The sequence below is a fragment of the Suricata suricatta genome, chromosome X (assembly GCF_006229205.1).
Source record: "Suricata suricatta isolate VVHF042 chromosome X, meerkat_22Aug2017_6uvM2_HiC, whole genome shotgun sequence".
Lineage (NCBI taxonomy): Eukaryota > Metazoa > Chordata > Mammalia > Carnivora > Herpestidae > Suricata > Suricata suricatta.
In genome coordinates this window covers 69,888,610-69,911,999 of record NC_043717.1, presented here as the reverse complement: position 1 = coordinate 69,911,999, position 23,390 = coordinate 69,888,610, and the positions used below count along the sequence as shown (strand labels likewise).

Genomic DNA, 23,390 nt, shown 5'->3' with positions numbered 1-23,390 from the left:
CCCCCCAAATTAATAATAGACCTGCCGTATGATCCAGCAATTGCAGTACTGGGTACTTACTCAATGAATACAAAACTACTAATTCAAAGGGATACATGCACCCCAATGTTTACTGCAGCTTTGTCTACAACAGCCAAATTATGGAAATAGTGTTAATGTCTATCAACTAATGAATGGATAAAGATGATACAGTGTACACAAACACACATACACAGGAATATTACTGAACCATTAAAAATATGAAATCTTGCAATTTGCAACAACATGGATGGAGCTAGAGAGTATTATGCTAAGCAAAATAAGTCAGTCAGAGAAATACAAATACCATATGATTTCACTCATATGTGGGGTTTAAGAAACAAAAGAAACAGGCTAAGGGAAAAAAAGAAGCAAACCAAAAAACAGTCTCAACCATAGACGGCACACTTGATGGCTACTAGAGGGGAAGGTGTGGGGGGATGGGTTCAATAGGTGATGGGGATTAAGGAGTGCGCTTGTTGTGAGCAGCACTGGGTGTTGTATGTAAGTGCTGAATCACTAAATTGTACACCTGAAATTAATATGTCACTGTACATTAATTGGAGTTTAAATAAAAACTTTTAAAAACGATTAGATTGGATCCTGGGATAAAACAAGACATTAGTAGAAAAACTGGTGTAACCTAAATACAGTCTGTAGATATTTAATAATACTATATCTATGTTAATTTCTTGCTTTTGATGAGTATACCACAAAAAAGAACTTGGAACTCAATACTTAACAGTGAGAAAGCGGAAGATAGTAAATATGAAGAAATAAAATTGACATTTATTGAATACTGATTTATGAACTTAGATTGTAATCCAAGCTCTTTATTAAGTTGTAGGCTCTATAAAGACAAGGATCATTTGTTAAAGTACTCTTTATACTAAAACTTAATGCATAATAAACACTTGATATTGTTAGATAAATAAATCAAATAAAGTGCTATAAATATACATAAGTAGAATATAAGGATAAAAGAAAATCTCAATGTAGAAACAAGTACCAGAAAAACTGACAATGTTCAAAGTTCTAAAATACTGATTATGGAGCTATATTTTAAAAATATAAAATATAATCAATCAATGGAAAGCTACTAGCCTCCAGAATTTAGGATTATAAGAAAATAACACTCAGATAAATTAACAACAAAATAGATCAGATTAGGCATGCTTAAAAGTCTCCATTTAACATGATTTAAGTTGCTGATTATATTGAAGATTAGGGTGTTTCCTAAATCTTAGCTTCCATTGTACCTGTCTTCAAATGCAAGGCATCAATTTCAACACTAATGAAAAAATGAGCTGGAATATAGAAAATTATAATATGTCTGTTGAGAGAACTGAAATTTAAAAATTTTATTAAGTGATAACAAATGAAAAAAATTTCTTTAAAAAATGAAAGTAGAACATAAGTATTCATTCAGCTATGTACCAGAGAAAAATAGAGCAGTAAAGACTATATTTAGAAGATGCTAGAAATGCGTATTTCAGAATAGCAGAAGGAAATTTACATTTTACCCTAGCTAGGCTCACTTACTCCACAGGCCTATTCAAATCAGATGTTAACTCAAATATAGACATCGCTCAATAATCAATATTCTGATTCTGTCAATTGTTCTTTTTTAAGGTGAGTTAGAGTAAGTAAATAGCATAACCACCCCTTAAGTGATGAAATTAAGTTTCAAAGCCTACACATCTAAACGGCAGTTTCTAGATGCACATGAACCCAGAAAGGTACTTCCAGGTGAGGTGTACCTAAAGCCTTACAACCATGTGCTCTCAAATAGTGTCATCATTTTTTCTAATGTCACATTTCACAGCAGTGATTTGGACCTTAATTATTTGTGTATTTCAACATGATTATTTCAGTCTACATGTTATAAAATAATGGTTTTGTTAATACTTGTACAATCTGTATTTTCTGTACATACCTGCTTCAGTTTTTCATCTGTGAGACAGTTAAGTTCGATAATAAACTCACTGTCTGTAGGGGAGATTTGAGCAGAAGGATCAATTATTTTAATAATATCAAGTTGCTCCCGAAGACCCATCTCCGTACTGACTTTACGACTCAGATACTCAATGTATTCCACCTATGTGATGAAAAAATATAATAAACAAGATCAATGCCAAACCCCATATTTTAGTGTGTCATTTATAATGTGTTTCAAATATCAAAAGCACTTAATATTATATTTGTTCCCTGCAAAACAGTTAAAACTCAAATTCAGATTTCCTAAGCAATCCACATTTACCCAGTAGCTCTAAATAGGCAATACACTGAGCTTCACATATTCTCTACATATATGTTTTCAATTAAGAATGTGAAGATCCTGGGGTGCCTGGGTGGTGCAGTCAAACATCTGACTCTTGATCTCAGCTCAGGTCTTGATCCTGGGGTCACTGAGTTCAAGTTTCACATTGGGCTCTGTGCTGGGTATGAAGCCTACTTTAAAAAAATGTCAAGATCCCTACCTGCTCATCATTTGTCATTGCACTCCAAGGAAGTTCATCTAAATTCCGGTGCTTGTTTTTCTTTTTCGGAAGCAAGCAAGGTGAACTTGGAATACTGGGTATGACATCAGAAAGTACATCACTCCCACTGGCAATGTCACTGCCTGGTAACTTTATAAAAATAAGAAGGGGATAGGAAAAGCAAATTTTTTCAAAAATACATTTTAAATACAACTTATTTCATATTGATTAAAAATTACTTTTTAATGACAAATACAGAAGAAGACATTATTTCTGATCCACTCCTGTATTACACAAAGCAGCAACATCAACATACTCTTCAGACAGTAACTTATTCAATGAAAGATATTTTCCAAAAGTTTAAAATCATAATCAAGACTTGTTAATAAAATGTTAATTTAAGAGTCAATCACCATTGGGTGATTGTGCTCTTCCCCAAAAGTGCCCCACTCCATGACCATCACCCCCCATCTCCTTTCCTCCTCCCTCTTCAGCCCTCAGTTCATTTTCATTATTCAAGAATCTCTCATGATTTGCCTCCCTCCCTCTCCCTAACTTTCTTTCCCCCCCTTCCCCTTCCTATGGTCCCATTAGGTTTCTCATGATAGACCTATGAGTGCAAACATATGGTATCTGTCCTTCTCTGTCTGACTTATTTTGCTTAGCATGACACTCTTAAGTTCCATCCACCTTGCTACAAATATACAGATTTCATTCTTTCTCATTGCCATGTATTACTCCATTGTGTAGATATACCACATCTTCTTGATCCATTCATCGGTTGATGGATATTTAGGCTCTTTCCATGATTTGGCTATTGTAGAAAGTGCTGCTATGAACATTGGGGTACATGTGCCCCTATGCATCAGCACTTCTGTATCACTTGAGTAGATCCCCAGCAGTGCTATTGCTGGATCATAAAGGTGTTCTATCAATAGTTTTTTGAGGAACTTCCACACTGTTTCCCAGAGCAGCTGTACCAGTTTACATTCCCACCAACAGTGTAGGAGGGTGCCCGTCTCTCCACACCCTCGCCATCTACACTCTCTTGATTTGTTCATTTTAGCCATTCTGACTGGTGAGGTGGTATCTCAGTGTGGTTTTGATTTGTATTTCCCTGATGATGAGTGACACTGAGCATCATTTCATGTGCCTGTTGACCATCTGGATGTCCTCTTTGGAGAAGTGTCTATCCATGGCTTCTGCCCATTTCTTCACTGGATTGCTCATTTCTCGGGTGTGGAGTTTGATGAGTTCCTTGTAGATTTTGGATACTTACCCTTTATCTGATATGCCATTTGCAACTATCTTTTCCCATTCCATCGGTTGCTTATTAGTTTTTTTGACAATTTCCTTTGCATTGCAGAAGCTTTTTATGTTGATGAGGTCCCAATAGTTCATTTTTGCTCTTGATTCCCTTGCCTTTGGGGAGGTGTCTAGTAGGAAATTGCTGCGATTGAGGTCAAGGAGGCTGCTTCCTGCTTTCTTCTCTAGGGTTTTGATGGTTTCCTGTCTCACATTCAGGTCCTTCAGCCATTTTGAGTTTATTTTTGTGTATGGTATAAGAAAGTGGTCTAGTTTCATTCTTCTGCATGTCGCTGTCCAATTCTCCCAGCACCACCTGTTAAAGAGGCTGTCTTTTTTCCATTGGATACTCTTTCTTGCTTTGTCAAAGATTAATTGGCCATACATTTGTGGGTTCAGTTCTGGGTTCTCTATTTCATTCCATTGGTCTATGTGTCTGTTTTTGTGCCAATACCATACTGTCTTGAAAAACTTTCGAACTCGTTCTATGAGGCCAGCACCACTTTGATTCCCAAACCAGACAGAGACCCAGCAAAAAAAGAGAACTACAGGCTAGTATCCTTAACGAATACAGATGTAAAAGTACTCAACAAGATACTAGCAAACCGAATTCAACAACATATAAAAAGAATTATCCATCATGATCAAGTGGGATTCATTCCTGGGTTACAGGGCTGGTTCAATATTCACAAATCCATCAATGTGATATATCACATTAACAAAAGAAAAGATAAAAACCATATGATGCTGTCAACAGATGCAGAAAAAGCATTTGACAAAAAACAGCATCCCTTAATAAAAACCCTCAAGAAAGTCAGGATAGAAGGAACTTATTTAAACATTATAAAAGCAATTTATAAGAAGCCCACATCTAATATCATCCTCTATGGGGAATAACTGAGGGCTTTCCCCCTGAGATCAGGAACATGACAAGGATGTCCACTCTCACCACTGTTATTCAACATAGTGCTGGAAGTCCTAGCATCAGCCATCAGACAACAAAAGGAAATAAAAGGCATCAGAATCAGCAAAAAAGAAATCAAACTTTCACTTTCTGCAGATGATGTAATACTCTACATGGAAAACCCAATCGACTCCACCAGAAGCCTTTCAGAACTGATCCATGGGGACGCCTGGGTGGCTCAGTTGGTTAAAGGTCTGCCTTCAACTCAGGTCATGATCTCATGGTTCGTGGGTTTGAGCCCCACGTCGGGTTCTGTGCTGACAGCTAGCTCAGAGCCTGGAGCCTATTTCAGATTCTGTGTCTCCCTCTTTCTCTGACCCTCCCCTGCTCATGCTGTCTCTCTCTATCTCCCAAAAATAAATAAAAAACAGAAAAAAATTTAAAAAAAAGAACTGATCCATGAATTCAGCAAAGTCACAGGGTACAAAATCAATGTAAAAAAATCGGTTGCATTTTTATACACCAATAATGAAGCAACAGAAAGAGAAATCAAGAAACTGATTCCATTCACAACTGCACAGAAAACCATAATATACCAAAGAATAAACCTATCCAAAGATGTAAAAGACCTGTATGATAAAAACTATAGAAAACTTACGAAAGAAACTGAAGAAGACACAAAGAAATGGAAAAAGATTCCATGCTCATGGATGAGCCAGAATACTGTGAAAATGTCATTACTACCCAAAGCAGTCTATACATTCAATGCGATGACAATCAAAATTGCACCAGCATTCTTCTCAAAGCTAGAACAAACTATCCTAAAATTCGTATGGAACCACAAAAAAACCCAAATAGTCAAAGTGATATTGAGGAAGAAAACCAAAACGGGAGGCATCACAATCCCTGACTTTAGCCTCCATCATTGGGGTTTTTAATTCACAATGTGAATATAGGCTAGGGCACACAAAGCATGATGAGTAAGTAACACTGGTCTCCATCTCAGGAGACTTGAGTTATTGGCTATTACCTGGCTCTTTGCCCAACACTATGCTAGACATACTGCCAATATGAAGACAAATAAGCCATGGTCCTTGTGCTTAAGTCAGTATTAACAACCTCGAGGCAATCAGAAGTACTTAAAATATGCTGTTATTATGGAGCAAAACACCGTAAAGGTCAGAAGTATTATAAAAGACAAATTAGAAAAAATGCTGAAACAATGTGTAGACAAAGGAGAAAAGCAAGAAAGCCTAATATAGAGAAAATCAGTTTGAAGAGAGATGAACACCAAAATTATGTGCTATAATTTTATACTGTCTGTTAAAAGCCAGTTAGAATAGATTTAATTTTTTAACATCTTTATTGAATTATAAGTGATACAAAGAATTATACAGAACTAATACAGACAATTTGAGGACTTTGGACATATGCATACACCCATGAAGCTATCACTACAATCAAGATAATAGATCTATCACCTCCAAAAGTCAAAATGGATTTAATTTTAAATACATGTGTTTAGGGGCACCTGGGTGGCTCAGTTGGAGGAGCAGACAACTCTTGATCTCGGGGTCATGAGTTCAAGCCCCATGTAGGGTGTAGAGATTACCTAAATAATCTTTTTTTAAAATAAATAAAGGGGCACCTGGGTGGCTCAGTTGGTTGAGCATTTCTTTGATTTTCGCTCAGGTCATGATATCAGGATTGTGGGATCAAGCCCCCACATTGGGCACCATGCTGAGCATGTAGCCAGCTTAAAATCCTGTCTCTCTCTCTCCCCCTCCCGCCCTTTTCCCAAGCTCATGCTCACGTGTTCTCTCTCTCTCTCAAATAAGTAAGTTTAAATCATTCATCAAAAAGATAATTTCTTCTACGAGGAATACACAGCTTTCAAAGACAGTGCTTTCATTTTTACAAGGTACAAAATAACACCTTTTGGTTGTTGTGCTTTGCAATGATATCTGAACTCTAGATGATTCCTAGGCTTTTGAAGTTACCAAAAAAGAAAAGCTAGTTTATCCATGAAGATTATTGCAATCACACACATCTGGCCTCCTACTACACCCATAGCACTCTGATAAGTACAAAGGATTCAAAGGGGTTTTTTTTTCATGGTCCTTACAAAAAACTTTATTCTCAACTGGGGAAGAGAATATAATAACACAAACATACAATTATACAAAGTATCAAATGACAAATGCTAGACTTGAAATGATAAATAATCAATGGTAATATCTAGCAGTGAGTTAAAGCTGCAGAACGAAAGCTTAGAGAGCTACAAGAAGGTAGGCATGGAGAGTCAGTTGTATAGAAAAACCTAATGAAGACATAAAAATGAGGTTGATCACTATGCAAAGCAAACATAATGCCTAGAATGAAATTATCTAAGTTAGCTACTACTGTTAAAAACCACATTTTCACTTTAATAGTCACTGATGAATCCAAGTGCATAAATGACGACCAACAATTTGTATGACTTCCATTAAAAACTCCTTAACTGGGGTGCCTGGGTGGCTTAGTCCATTAAGCGTCTGACTTTGGTTCAGGTCATGATCTCACAGTTCGTGTGTTCAAACCTCGTATCAGGCTCTGCACTGACATCACAGAGCCTGCTTTGGACTGTCTGTCTCCCTCTCTCTTCATCGTTCCTACCTTCAGGCATGTGCACGCACGCGCGTGTGCGCGCGCGCACACACACACACACACACACATTCTCTCTCTCTCTCTCTCTCAAAAATAAACATTTAAAAACCTCATTAATCAACACTGCTTGACTTGTTCATTCTTTAGCCCCAATGTTATCTAGTCAGCGTCATGAAAGAATGACTGCTGAATGCACACATGAAGGCCATCTTTCAGCCTTTAATGTCAAATAAGAAAATGTTTTGGGGCTTCTAGGTGGTTCAATCAGTTAAGTGTCCAACTCTTGATTTTGGCTAAGGTCAGAATCCCACAGTTGAAATCAAGTCCCGCATCACGCTCTGTGCTGGCACAGCCTGTCATATTCATATTCTCTCTCTCTCTCTCTCTCTCTCTCTCTCTCTCTCTCTCTTCCCCCCCCCCCTTTGTCCCTGCCTTGCTGGTAAGTGCTCTCTTTCCCTAAATAAACATTAAAAAATATCTTGCTATTTTTCCTTTGAAAATAGTTCTTTCCTTTGAAAGAGTTCAAATCACAACACTACTACATTAAAGACCCTGAGGTTTCTAAAACAAAAAGCAACAGTCCTTATCAGATGAAAGGCCTCCCCTACTTCAAGCTCCTTTGATGAACTAGGTAAAGAAACTACCAAAATATGTATACTCTCAAAATATAAGAAAAATTTTCATCTATGTCTTTGGCAAACTTCTGCTAGGTAGCAGACTATGTTAAACACTTCAATTTGTGCCTTTAGTTCTGTTTATGTGTGTGTTTGCAGAGGGGCTGTAAAAAAAAGGCAACTAATGGTTCTTTGGCCATTTTTTTTCAGGGAGAAGTAAAAAGATGCCAGACTTCAAATCCTAGCTCCACTGCTCACTAGCCATGTGATCTTGTAGAGGTTAGCTCTTTGAGCCCCAGAGTTATGATTAAAGTCATCCATCTCAAAAGACTGCTGAGAAATTTAAATGAGGTTAATAGGCAAAACTCCATACACACATGTGTTTTCCTTTTCCCATCTCATGCCACAGTTTTGTACCCTTAGAAAAGGGCAAGAACCCATCAGAGAACGTCACCTGTTGCTAAAGTGGGTGAAGTTTCATAAGGTGTCTAGAATGGCAGAATGCAGAAAAGGAGAAGGCATTCAGGTAAGGATAAAAACTTGGTAAATTCACAAACTAAAAAAAATAGGATGAGATTAATGAGACCAAAATAATTAAAACAGAAAATCAGTACTAGGGATTTGAAAGCTCAATTTATGAACAAGGTGTTATATAATACAGAGAAGTAGGTCAGTAACATTTTCTAGGTAGAAGTAACTTGATGAAACTGGTCTTGAGGGAAGATGAGCTAAAAAGCAGTTTGGGACAAATTAGAGTGATGAAAAAAATTGAATTACACAGGAAGTTCTTAATTGATCAACACTTGGATTAAGATTAACAAAAATGCAAAGAAAATGGGAATAAATAGGGAAAATTTCAAATGCAAAACAATTTATAAGGCTGTTTTTTTAAAGATTTTATTTTTAAATAATCTCTACATCCAATGTGGGGCTCTAACTCACTACCCTGACATAAGAGTCGCATGCTCTTGACTGAGCTTGCCAGGTGCCCCTACAAGGCAGTTTGTTAATTGAATAGGTAAGAGATGACCATTTGTTAAAAGCAGAAGAAAACTGGCCACATTTCTGTCATACAACCAACCTATCCAGTGTATGCACTTGAAGACTTCAATTTTTACAGAAAGAGACCTGGAGTAATGTTACACATCTTTCAGTCCAACGCTCTCACTTTTCAAATAAGGAAAAATGATGTCTAGGGAGGATCATACAGCTAGTGGCAGTATCCAAAGTAGGACACAAGTCCAGTGCTTTCAACTATGCCCATCCTTCCTGCCTTGCAGGAGTTTGGAATGAGAGTAGAATGCAACTTGGGATATGGAGAGTTTGTACTGATAACGAAAGAAGCAAGTGCAAATGTCCTTCAAAATGATAATAGTCTTTCTTCACTACACCTTAAGACATGTTATTAAGTGGAATCTATTTTTTCCCATAGAAACACCGTAATTGGAAGTTACATTACTGATCAAGGAATCAGCATCAGATAATAGATGCATTAAATTATAAGGTCATCCAAGTGGAAATGTCAAGTAGTCAGTTGGAGATAGGGGATTAGAGCTGCAGATGAACATCAGAATTAATTGTATGGACTCCTGTATATTTATTAGACCAGTCGTTTTCCATTTTATAACTGATAATATATTTCAAGCTAAAAATGCTTAATAATTCTTATTCCCTATTTTTCATGGACAAGAGCATTTAGTATATTTATATTATAATCATTAATTGTGAAAAGTGGAGAGAATTAAATAAAACCTCTGCCATATTTTCTGCAGTATGCAGCAAAATTTTTTGAGTAAGCTCATTCCTGTAACAGCTGACGTGTAATTTCAAATTGCACCTTTAGATTTCGAGTGTGACAGCTGAATTACTCACTCTTTAAGTTTTCTATGGTTCCCTGCTCAACAGTACAATAATTTTTCAAGCTCTAAGACTAGTCAAATATATCATTAATAACAAAAGGACTGCAAGCAAAGAAAACTATCAGCAAAGCCAAATGTTTTGATGCTATTTCATCCTGAGGTTAAAATCTGCCTTATCAAGTAGTTAATATTTCTCTTCCCAAAGAATCTATGAATCCTTTATATTTACCTTGGTAGTAATTCAAACGTTTATTAAAAAGAAAGACTTAAACAGATATAGTTTTTAATCACAACAAAGGTAATTGGAATTTTTAAATTATAGTCAACAGTTTCTAGTCTATATTAATCCTAACACATAGTTTGTAATCGTCTTCTTGGATAATTTCCTGCTTATCATTATGTGGTCCCACAAAGAGCATTCTTTTGATGTGAAGATCTAATTGGCTTTATTAACCCATGCATGAATCAAGCAGCATCTCATCTAGCAAATAAAGAGATGATCCAAAAAACTAAGCAAACAAACAAACACAAAGGTTTTTAACTGCAGAGAGAGGGCCTTAAGAAAATTTATTAACAAGGAATGGCATTGTTTGGCAAGGCTGCTGTCCTCCAAAGGAGAGCAGAATTCTATTGGTAAATTTCCTAGTATTGACCAAGACATACCATGTTGACTAGTTAAAGGTTACCTTCCCAGGATGCTGAAACTGCAGTTAGGTTAGGTATTAAGTCTTTGTTTGCCAGACTTGACCTAAGTGGCACCATACTGTTCCTGTAGTTTTCTTTTTAACAGATTTCAACTGATATTTATTGACTATGTCTTATTAGTTAGGTGCATTATATGCCCTGCCAGGCAGCCATAGAGTGCATTTTAAACCTTTCAGAATAGTACTTAAATCGCAAATATCCATGGTGACAAGAGTACCTACATTCCAGTTTCAGAAGTGGGAAAACACATTACTAAGGTAGGCCTTATTTTTGCTCCAATGTTATAGTCAGTCATGTACATTCATAGTCAGTGGTTGGGGATAGTTTTCCACTCTAACTACTCATGAAATGAGTGAAAAAGTCAGCATTTAAAATTAAAAAACGACTGCTGTGTTGCAACATTATGGATGGTAACAACTTTAAATCAAATAAAATAATCAGAAAAAATAATTCTCAGAATTATCAGGACTCCATCTGACTGTACTTTATTTTAAATAATCCTGGTGGTAGTCTCGTTTTAAATACAAAGTGTGCACTTAAAAACTGAGGCACAAAATAAAAAGGTACCCACACAAAGATGCTCACTGCTGTTTTATCTAAAATAGAAAATATTTTGAAATGGATTTAAATAGGGGAATGGTGTCATAAGCCCTGGCATATCTACCACCAGGAATATTATAAAGTCATTAAGAGAATTATTATGAAGATCATGAAAAAGTTTATATGTTAAATGAGAAAATTTTATTACAGTATTTTATCTAGAAGAGAATACTTCCTAACTCATTCCATGAGGCAAAAGCAACACGAAAATATCACAAAAAACTACCGACCCATACCCCTTATAAGTGCAGACACAAAACTCCTACACAAAATACTAACAAATGAAATCCGGCAGCATATTAAAAGGAATATATACCATGACCAATTAGGATTTAATCCAGGAATGCAAAGGTGGGTCAACATACAAATATCAATCTAGTACATCCCACTAATAGAATGAAGGGAAGAAACTGCATGATCATCTCGATAAATGTAGTAAAAGCATTTTGACAAAATCTAAATACTCTTTCAGATAAAAACACTCAACAAACTAGGAATAGAAGAGAAATTCCTCAATACGATAAAGGGCATTTATGAAAAACCTATAGCTACCATTATGCTCAATGGTCAAAGACTGAAAGCTTCTCTCTTAAGATCAGAAAAGACAAGGATGCCTAGTTTTGCCACTGCTATTCAACAATGCACTGGCGATCTAGCCAGAGCAATCAGGCAAGGGAAAAAAAAGCTATCCAGATATCCAGATTGGAAAGGAAGAAGAAAAACTATTTCTATTTATAGATGACAAGATCTGAAACATAAAACCTCTAAAGAATCCACATAGAGAAAAAAAATCATTTAAGCTAACTAGTTCAGTAAAGTGGCAGGATACACAATCAATATACAACAGTTTTATCTCTCGACACCAGCAATGAACAACACAAAAATGAAATTAAGAAAACAATTCCATTTTACAACAGTATCAAAGGAATAAAATATGTAGGAATAAATTGAACCAAAGAAGTACAAGGCTTAGACACTAAAAACTACAACAGATTCAATACAATCCTATCAAAATTCCAATTGCCCTTTTTGTAGAAATGGACATCTTGATCCTAAAATTCACATAGAATTTCAGAAGGGATCCTCAATAGCCAAAACTGGCTTAATAAAGCAGAATAAAGTGGGAGAAATCACACTTCCTGATTTCAAACCTCACTACAAAGCTAGAGCAATTAAAACTCTGCAACTGGTATAAGGATAGACCTATATATATATATATGGAATATAACTGACAGTCCAGAACTAACCCTACACATCTATGACCAATTCATTTCCACCAGCATACCAAGACCATTCAATAAGGAAGGCATGTAGTCTTTTCAACAAATGGTGCTGGGACAACTGAATGTTACATGCAGAAGAATGAATTCAGATGGTTATGTTACATCAAAAACCTAAATGTAAAAATGAAAACGCTAAAACTCTAAAAAAGGAAAACACGTGAAAATCTGCATGACCTTAGATCAAGCAATGATTTTCTAAATACGACATCATAAGCGCAGAATTCAAAGAAAAAACTGAACTTTTTTAAATTAAAAAATGTTGTGTGTCAAAGGACAGCATCAAGTAAAAAGACAACCCACAGGGGCACCTGAGTGGCTCAGTCAGTTGAGCATCTGAATTTCACTTGGGTCATGCATGGTCTCATGGTTGGTGAGTTTGAGCCCCACGTTGGGCTTTGCACTGAACACAGAGCCTGCTTGGTATTCTCTGTCTCCCTCGCTCTCTGCCCCTCCCCCACTTATGCTCATGTTCTCTCTCAAAAGTAAATTTTAAAAAGTAAAATAAAAATTTAATTTTCAGTGTAGCATTTTTATAACAAGAAAAAACTGAAACCAATCTAAATATCCATTATGAGGGAACAGATTAAATAAATTAGGATATAGTTATTGAAAAGAATGAAATGTTAGTTAAAAAATAGCAAAGGCCAAACCGTGGCTGACATATGATTCCATTTGTGCATTTTTAACACTGTGCAAACATACTTGTATCTGCACAAGCTTTTAACAGTGGTAACCATAGCATAGTGGGACTTGGAGACTTACATGCCAGCCTGTTTTCATATTTTAATAAGAAAATGTTTAAAATAAAATAATATTTGATTCCTCATTTAGAATACAACTTCAAAGATTTGGATGGCTTTCAAACAGTAGTATCTGTTGAATATAAGATTTGCTATATGCAAGGAAAGTGGCTTCAATGTCATCATTTTTTTACAATCAGAAAATGGATGTTGCAAATGGAAAATGCAACATGATTTACATTTTCTAACAAACTGCACTCATTATAAGGCAGAATTTCCAAACAATTTGCACAAAGCATTTTACATGGTATATATGCCATAAGAAATAAAACTGTAGAACAAAAAATACCTCTACATATGAAAATACAAAATGAGAAATTATAACAGAACCAAAAATTATGTTTTTGTAATAATGGTTTGAGATCCCAGATAAATAGAACATAACTCTGATACAAAGATACTGTGCCTATAAGGACACAAAGGCTATTACTATAATGTAGGAAGAATACATTTGCTTGAATTCATGCACAGAAAAGTACTGATGATATATAATAATGGGAACATTATACAATTATTAAATTACATGAAAATCTAAATAAGGATATCTGTAGCATCAGAAGCCTAAATGGTAAATTAGCAAAACTAAAGGATAGGTTTTCCATCTAATTTTTAATGTTGTCAGAGAATCTCCAGGACTGGATAAACACTGAAGAAAACTTACTTTGAGGTAGAGATGAAAATATCAAAATAGAAATTCATTCTCCTATTTATGTTGTAATAATGGTAATATAAGAAAACACAAAACCTACCTGCCATTCAAACTCGCTATCTGACCAATCCCAGTATGTGCTAATAGAAGAAGAGACATCACTGCAGACACTCCCCTCAGGGAATAAGTCAAAGGAAGTGAAGTCTTGATCATCTAACAAGGAATAGCAATCATCTTGATCTCCAACGGAAACTGATGAAAACAGCTCCTCACTGCATTCTGAGCTGGCAACACTTGTTCCACAAGAAGTTAAGTTCCACCTTAAAAATCCAACACAAAAGAAATTATAACAGGAACTATAGAATTCACATAATTTTAAGATATTAATAGGACAGATTTATGACATTTATGAAGACTGGAAGTATATTTTTAGGTATGACAATGCTATTGTGATTATATTCAAAAGAGTCCTTCTCTTTTAAGGATGTACACTAAAACATTTATTAATGAAATATATCTGGGATCTGTCTTGAAATAATAAGAAGGGTTTGAGGAATGAGTAGTGGTATAAACCACATTGCCTGCCATATGTGAATAATTGTTGAAGCTGAGTATGAGGTTCATTACCCTATCCCCTTTAATTTTTATATTTGAAAAATTTTATAAGAAAGTATTTTAAAAGAACCCAGGGGAGCCTGGGTAGCTCAGGCAGTTAAGTGTCCCACTCTGATTTCAGCTCAGGTCATGGTTCCAGGGTCTTGGGATTGAGCCCTACCTCGGGCTCCACACTGAGCTTGAATCTGCTTAAGATTCTCTTTCCCTCTGCCACTCTCCCCTGCTTGCATACTTTCTCTAAAACATATATATATATAAGAAATATATATATATGTAAAATAAATATTGTATTTAAATTATGAATACAGTAAAACCTTCATCAATAATCAAAACTTACAGCATAGTAGTTATGAATACACTTTGAAGTCAGACTGAATTCAAATTCTGGCTCTATCATTTGACTACAATTTGATCTCAAGCAAAACATACCCTATTCAAGTCTGTGTTACCATCTTTAAGGAACACTTAGGAAGATTATATAAGTGCATATGGAACACTTAGTAGACATAAAAAGTGCTCAATACATGATAGCTATTAGTATTTTTTAATTAATTTATTTATTTTGAGAGTGAAAGCATGTGCACATTAAGCGGGGTAGGGCCAGAGAAAGAATCAGATACACACACACAGAGTATACTAGATACCACTTTCTTCACTTAACATTAAACATTTTCCCATGTATGTAACTTGAAAACATTTAATGCCTATATAATATTCCCTTGATTAAAAAGTTATCATAATTTATTTAATTGTATCCCTTCAGTAATACTTAGGCTATTCCCATTTGGGGGGTTATGACTCTTTTTTTGGTTATAACTGTTTATCAAAATATATAATTTTTCAAGACAGATTACTTGAAAATAAAGTACTGAGTCAAAGAATATGAACACTTCTGAAGGTCATATCATACTTAGGCAAAGACCTTTCTGAAAGCTGCACCAATTTACACTCCCCAAAGCAGTATACAAAAAGTGCTCATTTCACCACAACCTTAACAGCAGTGGAATTTAAAAAATTTTTAGCTATCCTGAAGTAAAAACATTTTATATCAATTTTTATTTCTTTAATTACTGGCAAGATCAAATTCTAAAATATTTATTGGATATTGTGCCCTACTGTTTTTCTATGTGTTAATGTTTTCCTTATTGATTTTATGAGATCTTGATGCATTAAAGAATATTAACATTTTGTCTATGCTATTTGTTGTAGGATTACTTTTTTTTGGTCTCAAAATCTACAAATCTGTTTTCTTCTGGAAATTTCCACTAGCTTTATACTATGGAGGAGGTCATCTTCATTGAGTCAGTGGTAGCCTAGGGAATTAACCATTGAGATAATGATTTATATACCATACTAATAAGATACTGAAATAATGACCTCCTGAAAAAAACTGTTACTTACCTATTATTATGTTGTTTCTCATTCCTCATTAAATCCACTTTTTTCTCAAATTGTGTTCGTTTTTTACCTCCCCTGCTTTGCATGATTAATCTTAATTTCAAAGTTCTTGATTTATAAAATGTGGCAATCTGACAATTTTATGGCACTTCTTCATTTGAGCCAAAGGTAGAATATTTTAAAGCATCAAAACACACACAAACACACACTCTCTAAACTATTATAGTTAAGTAAATATAAACACAGATGTCATCAAGCTTTTATAAGTAGGCAAAAATCTAAAATTCATCTATCAATCTTAGAATACACTGTAATATTACACAGATTCATCACATGCTTCCTAGGCAGGCAGTATCCTCATTTTTCAAAATATCAACAAACCCAGCAGATTTAACCACATTGTTCAGGATGTACAATAAGGCAATATAAAAGCTATGGAATGGCAATCAAGATTTGTCCTAGACCTAGTAAACCAGTACCTAGGCTCTATTCTAGGCAAATTATTCTTTCTTTGTGTCTTCAAATTGCATGTGACTTTTTAAAACCTTTATTCATTCTCTCACTCAACAAACATTTAGGTAGTATCTTCTATGTGTCATGTACTGTGTTATATGGTAGGAAAGGCTGTTAGGTAACTATTTTTAATGAGAGTTCCTTTTGAGCTGGCAAAAATTCCACAGAAATGTATTTCCTTCCGTAAGTAATAATGGCTTTCCTTTTTAAAAAACTATGCTAGATTTAATAATCTAATGTTTGGATCACTGACAAGACAGTCAGGAATTTACTTGGTTTCGTGCTCTAACTGTAGGGCAAAATCAGTATGTTTCTCAGTTTTCCAGGTCCATGACTTTCTAACAGATTTAACAGGATTCTGGGTATTCTTAGAAGCCTTTGCTCTTTTTTCTTTCTTTTTTTTTTAATTAACAGTGGCAACAAAACTGGGTTCATACTTGAAACCAATCATTTACAAAACAGAATATTAATATTTTATTACCATAGATTTTTTAAAATCTATTATCTTCTAACTTCCAAATATTATTTTTATTATTATTTTAAGGCAATGTGAACAAAAACAAACTAGGTAGTACTTTTTTAACATTTATTTATTATTGAGAGACAGAGAAAGACAGAGCATAAGTAAGGGAGGGGCAGAGAGAGAAAGGAAGACACAGAATCTGAAGCAGTCTCCAGGCTTTGAACTGTCAGCACAGAGCCTGACTTAGGCTGTCAGCACAACATGGGGCTCGAACTCAGGAACTGCGAGATCATGACCCCAGCTGAAGTCAAAAGCTTAAACTAATTGAGCCACCCTGGCGCCCCTAGGTAGTACTTTTTTTATCCACTGCTGGTGGGAGTGTTAAGCTGGCATAATCTTCCTAAAAAGCAATTTGGCACTGTATATATATCAAGAGCTTCAAAGAAGTTAATTCCTTTGGACTCAGTAATTGTCCCTCTAGGAATCTATCTCTTCCCCAAATAGAAATTTGGAAAAAAATGTATGTACAAACATGGCCAAACAATATCATTTATAATAGCCAAAAAAAGAAAAAGACATGGTCCCCAAATATGGGGAATAATTAAATAACATATCTAAATAATGGTGTTTTATAATCAATAAATATGTATTTTCAGACTATTTTTTGAAAAGAAAAACACTCACAATGTAAGTGCAAAAATCTGGTCACAAATTTTATATGACCTGATCTTTATTTTTAAAAATTATATATGAACATAAAAAGAATATTAAAAGTAACAACATCAAAATGTTGATAGTTGTTTTCTTTACTGAAAGGGATCATAGGTGATCTTTATAGCTTTGTATATGCCAATTTTCTTGTTTTTATGTTTTTTATTTTTTATTTTTGAGAGACAGAGACAGTGCAAGCAGGCCAGGGTCAGAGAGAGAGGGAGATACAGAATCTGAAGCAGGCTCCAGGCTCTGACCTGTCAGCACAGAGCCCAACATGGGGCTCAAACCCACGAACCGTGAGATCATGACCTGAGCCAAAGCCGGACGCTTAACCGACTGAGCCACCCAAGTGCCCAATGCCAATTTTCTAAAATGAGCTTTTATAATAAAAATTTAAGTGTGATTTTAAATATGTAATGAATGACCACTGTGTGCATGTGCTCAGCACTGAACTATCAAACCTGCAAATCTCCTATATCTTATTCCACTAAGAGAAAGCTACCTAAGATCCTAGCTATATCATAAAATTATTCACAAAGAAGACTTTCTATCTTAAAAGAAAAATGTTGAAAAGAATCCCAATGAAATGGAGTTTAATTCAATAACGAGGCTTGCTGCCCAAATTGTAATTTATAAAACATAAAGCCAAGAACATTTATCTGCAAAGTTTATCTGCCAAAACCCCGATATAGCTACCCCCAACCTCTGCTACAAGTTTGGAGCAGCACAGTAGGCCATTAAGGTTCCAAGTAAGAGCAATTGTCCAAGTAAGACAACTCTCCTACTCTACTCACCCAAATTCCCAACTCTCCTCCTAGTGATCTCAACTGTCTTGGTACCCTCTCCAGAGCCTCAGAAGTAAACAAACAAACAAACAAACAAACAAACAAACAAAAAACATTCCATGTCATTTCTAAAGCTAATTATTCCTTTTGGGCTTCAGAGCTCATCGTCTCCTGTCATCCCCGCTCTATTGTAATTTCAATTTCTCCCTTTCCTGTGGGCTGCTCCTAAAGAGCTAAAATCTCTATTCTGGGAAAAGAAAAACTAAATAAGGCAAACGACAACAACGATGAAGAAACCTTCACTTTTTTTTTTCAAATTATTACATCTCCTCTCCTTCCTTTCCCTGCTAAATTAATTGAAAAGTGTCTTCTTCTCTCAACCTTTAGCAACCCAGTTTTACTCCAAACAAGCTACTGGAATTTCTGTTCTGAATGCTCCCAAATCCACATGTCTACCCTGGATGGTTCTCCCAAGCATGATCCCCATTCTCAACTTGTCTCAAGTCCCCAAACCAAATTCCTCCTGCTTCTATAATCTGTTACTTCATGGAGTGCAGTTCTCCCACCTGCAACTCACAGCTCTTTTGCAACTGTCAATTCTATACTGAGACAGTGAAACTGTGGGGAGTACAAAAGGTATACAGTAGTCTTGGGGGTCTTCTGGTTAATCACATAACCAAATAACTGCTTTATTCAATAGTTCACTTCCTATCCTGCCAATAGGGTATACAAAAGTGGGGCACTGTCCTTCCACACGCTTTTCACAACTGTGCAATGTCAAAGTACTGATGTACAAAAGATGAAGACAATAACACATTTAGTAGTTCATATTAATCTCCTTCAATCTAATTCCTGGGCTAACCAATATCATCATGTTTTTTTCAGTTTGGTAAATGACATCCTTTTTCGATAATGGGGGAGGCTGTCATGGACAAATGCTGATAATTATATTAGAAAAATCCTGTCTCAAAACCAAGGAAAAATGTACATACACCAAATATATTCCGTATTGACACAAATTAAAAAATAATTAAGTTTCTTGAAATTTACTTTATTCTAAGCAAAATTCCAGACAAACCCAACTCGGTCATAAAAATCCTAAAAGATACTCCTTGAAAAGTGTGATTTCTTAGGAAAGTGGCTGTGTTCATGTAATTTTCCACTGAACCTAGAGTAGTGACATGCCATTCGAAGTTGCAGGTGACTCTGATTATGAACACTACAAACATTCAAACTAAGGTATCATAAATAATATTGTCTTAAATCCCTTGGTTAACGAAAACTGCAAATATAGCCCAGAGTCCAGTAAATGAGCAGGCACAAACTGTCATCAGAAAGCCTTTATCAATGATATTAAGCAATATCCCCAGTTTTCTCATCAGGTAACAAGGAAGAAGCAAAATAAATGTAAATCAAGTATCTGCCAACTGACAAGCTTTTTATTTTCAATAAAATGTGTTTTATAATGACCAAACCCAAAGCATAACATCAGTACTCAATTATTCAGATCTGATTTTTGAATTGTTGCTTCAACTGGTGATGTGACGAAAAAAAAAAATGGGACACATGGAAATCCAAAATAAAAGAATTCTGTAAACTAAACTTTGCCTACATACATGACTTCACTGTTTGCTTCTCTCTGAAAAGGGCTGGATGTATATGGTCCTCTCAAATGCCATCTTGAGGAGGGGTAGGTAGGAAGGCAGAACAGTCCAGAATGAGAAAAGATTTAAAAGGTAACCTAGGGCAGAAACATCTTCAGATGTAAATACTGCTAATTCTATTTGCCCTAATCTCTGTTAGGAAGGGTACAGGCAAAATACATTAGAACTTCTACTGCCATTCCAAGCCTTTTGAAAAGTAGGATAGGAGATGGAGATTTGTGAAAAGTAGGCAATCAAATAGGAAAAAATGTCTGACTTAAAAACTGGGGCTAAACAGGAACCTCCCACTCTCTCTTAACTGCCCCATTCTGGAAAACAACTTTGACCTTACCTCCTTCTCTAAGAAAAGGAATAGAAAAACACAAGAACAAAAATGAGGAGGAGGTGAAAGAACAGAACAAGCTGTAAGAAATGTATCATTTTCCTTGTTTCACTCCTCATTTGCCCACCCGTTTTGGCAGTGCTTACCCTCAGCCTCTTTCTCCACTTTCTTGCCCTCATCATCAGAGCTGGCTAATTCTGCAAACATTTAACTTTCTGTCTATATGACTCACTCCAATGCTGCAGAAATTAAATATCAAATATGTGCAAAAGTATTCTTTTGTATCATTTTCCAATGCAAACAATCCTAAGAACACTTGATTTTATAAACACATTACACTTTATGTTATAGCCACATCTTGGGTTAAATAGGCTTCTGTGAGTTAGTCTAAAAAACAACAACCATTTACTACATCTGAGCCATTAGTTCTGTTCTATTTCATCAGTGACTCCAAAGAAATAATCCTGGCTTTGCCAAACTCAGTTTTATGACCTTGAACTCAGTCTTTCGTCCTGGGCCTCAGTTTCCTCAGTCTTGCAATGAGGATTTGGAAAAGTTGTAATAAATTTACTACCACTTCCTTTTCAAATGTGTTATACTGATGATACTCTTTAAATGTAACACCTCATTTCCAGACTATAAATTTATTTTAGGTAAGAATCATTTTTTATACACTCCTTGTACTCAGTAAATCTGCAGACTGATTTAAGAGATGTGGGGCATGCAAAAAACATTAAAATGTGGAAGGATGTACGCTCATCTTGTGGATCAGAAATCAGAACTAGACTCCTTATGTCAACTCCAATATTTTCCATAACTGAACCATCTCCTTCCTCCTCCCTTGTTTCCCACTCACTGCAGCAGGCTTTGGTATATATCTCCGAAATATCCACCCACATTAAAGGTTGGACCTCTGCGTACATCTTTAATTCCCCACATTTGGTGTAACACTTAAATGCTTGCGTCATGGAATTCTCCAAAACAATCTTCCTTCCAATAAAATAAGTTAGGAGATGCGCCCACTGAATACATTAGGAGACGCACCCATTGAATACATTTGTAAAAGCAAGCCCATCCTAAGCTTAGCTCCATCCCTCCACTGGGGGAGCAAACCAAGGGATATGCTACATGAAGGAACATTCCAGAGCTAAGCTTATACATTTAGGCAGGGCCTAAAGCGGTGAAGCGAAGAGTTCATAAGGACAGGAAAAAAGAACGGCCTGGTTTCCTAGAGCTTCATCAAAAAAAAAAAAAAATGAGGGCGGGGGTGGAAACTGGGCTGTGAGGTTAAAAATCAGGAAGGGGAAGATTCTAGCTTTAAAAGTGCCATCTTTCAAAAGATCCATAGATCGATTTCGAGTCATCCAAAATCTAATCTAGAGTGTATGAGAAATGGAAGGGGTTAAAGTTTTTCAGGTGGATGGAAACAGGGATACATCTTAAAATCGAGGGTGGGGATTTGGACTTCTCAGGGTACAGATAAGGCGGGAGGGGAAACGGAGAAGTCGCTGTGGTCAGAATACTGAGGAAAAGAGAGCGAGTAAAATGCCGACAGAAAGGAAAATCCAAGGGCAGGGGTGAACACAGGGAGGGGGAGAGGGAAGGTGCTGGGGAATGAACTCCGAGGAAGGTGGGGGAGGGGACGAGTGGAAGCGCAGGCCAGAGGTGGAACACCTGGCTCAGGAGAGACCAGGCGTTCTCCAGCTTGAGGCTGGGGTGTGATTCGTCCCGGCCCTCAGAGGCAGTTCGTACCTGTTGGTGTGAAAGCGGTGGAGCGGATCGGTGCGATGACAAGAAGACAGCTGGCAGCCAAAGTCGCTGATGTCCAGGCAACCTGGCTCCTCGCTCGGGCAGTTGCCCACCCCGCGAGGAGGTCCCAGAAGCGGGAAGGGTTCCTCGGGGGTTAGAAACTTCTCGTACGAAGTGGTGGCCGACGTCTCGTCGGACATGGCTGGAGACGGCCTGACTTCAGGCTCCCTCTTTGGCCCCGGGCTGCTCCTGCGCCGGCCCCTTCCCCCACTCTAACCTGTCCGCCGCCGCCCCGCGCCGGGGTGTGCCCACTGCAGCTCACTAGCAGGCTGAGCCCCACGGCCAGATGCCGCCCGGGAGATGCTGGCCGCGCGAAGAGGTTGCTAGAGACCTGGTCAGCGACTCAGTGGCCTCTCTGCAAGCCGTCTCTGTCGCCGCCGCTGCCCGGCCCAGCCCAGTAAGAGCAACGCAGAGCAGGGCCACAGCCGCCCGGCCCGCCCCGCCCCGCCCACTGCGCTCGCAGCTCACCACTGCTGCAGTCCGTCTGGCGTCCGCCTGGAGGAGAAGGGCGGCGGGAAGTCGCTCCCTGTGCCCCCTGCTGGAGCGGAGGAGGAACTGAACCTCCGCCCGCCCCGCCCTTGATGCGTTGAACCAAGGATTCCAGGCGCTGGAAAGGCAAAAACCTTGAAGCCAACCACCTCGGTTTTCTCACCCAGGGCTGATTGATTACTAAGCAGCAAGCCGCGGCCCTGAAAAAAGGGACTTAGCCAAGGTCACACTGCGAGTGCGTGAGAACGAATCCAGATGTCCTGGTTCCCAGCGTACTTGGATACCCTGTCCCAATTCAATGAGTATTTATATTGAGTCCCTCCACTGTGTGTGCCCAGCACTGTGCAATGAGCTGTAGGGGAAACTGGCCAAGTAGGAAAAAATAGTCCCTGCCTCACCCCTGATATTCTAACCCTGAGAACTCTACACAACAGTCACCAAGCTATTCAGAGCTGCTGGACACGTAATGCTCTTTTGTGCTCTGAGCTCTTGCTCGCATTATGCATTCTGCTTGGAATGCCCTGCCTTTTCTCCCCTGCTAATCCTTAAAGCCCCAGCTCAAATGTTACCTCCTCTGTGAAGCCTTCCCTAACTCCCAAATGAGTCTTACATATTCCTGCTTCAGTAGAAAGTATATTATGGCGCTTAACTTGTTCATCTTAAGCCCACTTATTAAGATATCACATACCATTCTTTCTTCCTGTCTCTCTTTGCTTTGCTTTCCAGATTAAGTGGGTGCTGATCTTGGACATGTT

The 23,390-nt window shown here is 37.1% G+C and overlaps 1 protein-coding gene across 2 annotated transcripts in view; it reads right to left on the bottom strand.

Moving 5' to 3' along the window:
- FAM199X (family with sequence similarity 199, X-linked) overlaps positions 1 to 22,572 on the bottom strand; it is a 30,820-nt gene extending 8,248 nt beyond the window's left edge. For both annotated transcript variants that reach the window (XM_029930485.1, XM_029930486.1), the window contains exons 1-4: positions 22,090 to 22,572; positions 13,964 to 14,183; positions 2,499 to 2,648; positions 1,955 to 2,116 (exon numbers count right to left, since the gene is read on the bottom strand). In XM_029930485.1, coding sequence (XP_029786345.1) covers positions 1,955 to 2,116; positions 2,499 to 2,648; positions 13,964 to 14,183; positions 22,090 to 22,286 — 729 coding nt within the window. In that variant the 5' untranslated portion in view covers positions 22,287 to 22,572. The remainder of the gene's footprint in view (positions 1 to 1,954; positions 2,117 to 2,498; positions 2,649 to 13,963; positions 14,184 to 22,089) is intronic.
- Between the last annotated feature and the right edge of the window lie 818 nt (positions 22,573 to 23,390).